The 3702-nt window shown below is 38.4% G+C and overlaps 1 protein-coding gene across 4 annotated transcripts; it reads right to left on the reverse strand.

Annotated features, from left to right (window-relative positions):
• Positions 1-22: 22 nt before the first annotated feature.
• On the reverse strand, positions 23-3022 carry LOC111386687. 4 transcript variants are annotated; one of them, XM_023011148.1, is made up of 3 exons: positions 2849-3022; positions 1906-1938; positions 23-1079 (listed from the first exon to the last, which is right to left on the reverse strand). In XM_023011148.1, the coding sequence occupies exons 1-3, from the start codon at positions 2880-2882 to the stop codon at positions 433-435; spliced, it is 714 nt and encodes a 237-aa protein (XP_022866916.1). In that variant the 5' UTR covers positions 2883-3022; the 3' UTR covers positions 23-432. The 4 variants fall into 4 exon arrangements, with proteins under 4 accessions (XP_022866916.1, XP_022866915.1, XP_022866918.1 ...); XM_023011147.1 differs by having other exon boundaries at positions 2843-3021; XM_023011150.1 differs by lacking the exon at positions 1906-1938.
• Positions 3023-3702: the final 680 nt, after the last annotated feature.

Here is a 3702-nt window from a genome sequence, read left to right on the forward strand (position 1 = left end):
AACTCCCAAGGTGGCCCCACACTATTACAGTACAAAGTTCTGTAAAATCACATCACTACGATTACATAAATGAATCCATTCAAGGAAAGTAGAATGATTTTTGGGCAATTGCTAATTGGCACCATCAGATGAAAATACACACATTGCCTCAGCACAGTAATAATGTAAACTTGCCCTAATTTTTATTTTCAAAATTTACAAATCGATCAGATATCGGACTCAGAAATTAATAAACCGGACACGACTAGCATGTAGATTCCGGATGTCTTTGAGAAGTATCGATGTCCAATACATCTCGGACACTTGCACTCCATCATGGGGGGACCATCCCTTGCTTCACAGGTCAAGGCTGCTAATACACTGAACAAAATTGTAGCATGATTCACATTTGAAATTACCACCATTTTTTACATCCGAACTTGCTAAAGCAAATCAATTATCTGTAGTTGGTCCGATTGGATCCTTGGAGGGAATAGAAGCTCCATTTGCTATACTGTTCTCTTTTGATGCATTGCCTGAAAAAGAAGCTTGATTTTCTTCTACTTTCTCTTCCGATTGGTTGCCCACCAAAGCAACTCGAGATTCAAGAATTTCCTCTCTTGAAGCAAGAGCAGCTTCGTCTTTCTGGACATTTTCCGAGCTAGAAACAGTTGCTTCAGCTACAGTTCCTGCAATTCCGGCAGTTGGAACTTGTGCTTGCCGAGCGTCACCAGGTTTAGAGGCTTTTGTCATAGTCGGGGAGTGATTGGTGATTGGCGCCTTTGCCAGGCCATTTCGAATAAAATGCACATTACTTGGCAGTTGATTCGAGAGACCAGTAGTTAAGGATTTTATCGTAGAGCCTCCTCCAGAAATGGTATGAACAGCATTCTGAGAACGTGGAGCCTCAACTTGCGAAGAAGCAACAGAAGGTTTAACTATGCGAGCCCCAGCAGCAACTGCAGCAGCTTCAACCATTGAACCTGAGGTTTGAGTAGGATTTGTTGATAATCTTTTCAATGAAGGTACACCAACGGATGATGTTTCAACAAAAGCAGGATGTGAGGAGTTGCCTGAAGTGCTATTTGATGCTGTACCACCTGTTACGGTTTCAACCAATGATCAGTGCAACCTAGAGCAAACCATACGAAACAGATTACTAGGGCTGGGTTCCCCAACCTTTCAGTTAGCATGTTGACATTAAAATCACAAGCAACTTTTAGTGACCTAAAGTTGGACGGTAAGCAATATGAAGATTTTGCCCTCCAGATTTATGTCACATGAAAATCCTGTTCAATTTTAGCGTCCTCATTGATGGTTTTCATAAATTGGAGACCCAAATTCACATATTAAAAAGAGTTGGGGGCCTAAAACCTCACTTTGAAGGTTGGAGACCTGAAACCACTAATTGAAAGATCAGGGAGCCCAGAGCTTCCCTAAAACAAATGAATGCAACGAGATATTAAAGTGGATCAAGTGGACAGCCTCTGAAGTCATTCCAGGTGATTTTTTTGGGGACAGTAATCAATAACGAAGAAATGAGGAGCAAAAAATGGAAAACGGAAAAACAAAATACATATGGCAGAGAAAAGTTTACATGCCATAGCGACCACATTCAAATTGGGAAAACAATCACACAACAAGATACTCCACCAATTTACTTCTAAATTGTTCGAGACTGATGAGTTCTGAGATAGAGAATATACTCGTGAACCAAAACTGGAATGTGAATACTGCTTTTGGGTGGATTGTAAAAAAAAATTCAACAAGGGGCATTGTTGAACTCCATCTTCATCCATATCAACAGATTAGTTAAAAGACTATCTATCCTTAATTGATATCCACTCAACATATTAGAATAACTCAATATCTATATGCTAATTCATAAGAATCTCAATGATATTTTGCATAAAAGATGAAACCTACTTTGTTTGACGAGAGATACAGCCAACTTTCCACCTGCATATGGTATAAGACCATTAAATAGAAATAAAAAGTGTTCCAGCATCAATAAAGCAATATGATCAGTAGAATAGGATGACCCCACAGACTAATTTCCTACTCAAAGCAATCTCCAAGCTTCATATCGGTGATGCAAGCAATAAATGGGTGAATAAAAGGATGTATAAATTGAAAATTATTTGGGAGGATACAAGCTTCTTTGGACTTATTTGATAGATAGCCCAAAACAGCCTTTAACCCAAGTCCAAGTCACAGTATTTATCACTTGTATATAAATCTGAAAACTGAAGTATTTTTAGTTCAATGGACTTGTAGTAAAAAATCTGCATTTTTACAGCAATTCCAAGTTTTGACATTGGATTTATCCTTGGGGGTAAAGTCATGTCCTTTCTTCCAAGTCTTCACTATAATTTCGTGGGTAATTAATAAATTTCAAATTTTGAATCTAGTAAACATTAGGAGTCTTCCAGAGTCCATATGGAAGTCAATATTTACTGAAAATTGGGAGCTATTGAATTCATGTCCTTTCTTCCAAGTCTTCAATATACTTTCGTAGTATTTAATAAATTTCAAATTTTGAATCTAGTAAACATTAGGAGTCCTCCAGAGACCGTATGGAAGCCAATATTTACTGAAAATTGAGAGCTATTGAATTTCAACCCTTGGTAGGATAGCATGGGGTTCCAGGCGTGATGCCAAGTTTTCTTCATTTTTCCTTTCTTTAACTTTGTAATGATTTCTAGTTCTGTTTACAGCATCCAAAAATGCCCTAGAGTCTGTTCTTTTCTGGCCTCTTAGATAATCCATGACTTCACCCGTTCGCAACACTACCAGAATTACATAATAATAGAAAACCCAAAGGTTGTCTTACATAAATAAAATTAGCTGTAGAGAGAATTACCCGTACTTTTTGCTGCCTTCAAATTATCACCCAAGGGCATATCTAGGGCAAGGGACACTGCTCTGTGCGCCGCAGCCAGCTGAGTCTCAGAAAGTACCGAACTGGTTCCCACTTTCAAGTTGCCCTGTTTTTTTCTGATAGTAGCCCACCTCTGCAAAAATTTATTTTATTTTCATTATAACTAGTCTAAAACTCATCAGCAAATTAGTAGTTAAAAAAAATTCTATTTGACAGAACAGGATGGCTGAAAATTCACATAAATAATCGAATTGAACCTGCAAAACATGGACACAGTCCAGACACCCTAACCCATGCATATAGAGGTAGTAACTTTAACAATACAAGATGGCATGGATATAATGATGACACTGATAAGGTTCAAAGAGCTGAGACTGAAAATTAAAGGCAAACAGGAAATAATGGAGACGAGAAAGTTGCTGAACTGATGATGGAATTAATAAGCAATGGATTACAGAACTGAAAGCAAGTACAAAGCCATTCGAGAGGGCTATTTCTCTCCACTTCCTAACTCAATTTCTACCTGCTAAATGGTTATTCATCTACTGTTTATATAGAGCCTACAGCCCAAGTAACCGATCCTGTTTTAGCCACTTGATTCTGTTACTTCTTTCCCACCATTTGGAGCTACCACCTTCTTATGCCTTCTAGAATAAGTGTATCTAATAGGGGGCTTATTATTACCCCAGGTTTCCAAACACACCTTGTCCTCAAGGTGGAATTCTGGAAAGTGCTGGACAATTAAGGTCACGGATTCCCAAGATGCTTCCAACAGAAGCAGTCCCTTCCACTGCAGTAATACTTCCTGTCCTGTTGGTGTTTGTTGTGTTCCCAAGACTTTT

Source organism: Olea europaea, unplaced genomic scaffold (genome assembly GCF_002742605.1).
Source record: "Olea europaea var. sylvestris unplaced genomic scaffold, O_europaea_v1 scaffold3678, whole genome shotgun sequence".
NCBI lineage: Eukaryota > Viridiplantae > Streptophyta > Magnoliopsida > Lamiales > Oleaceae > Olea > Olea europaea.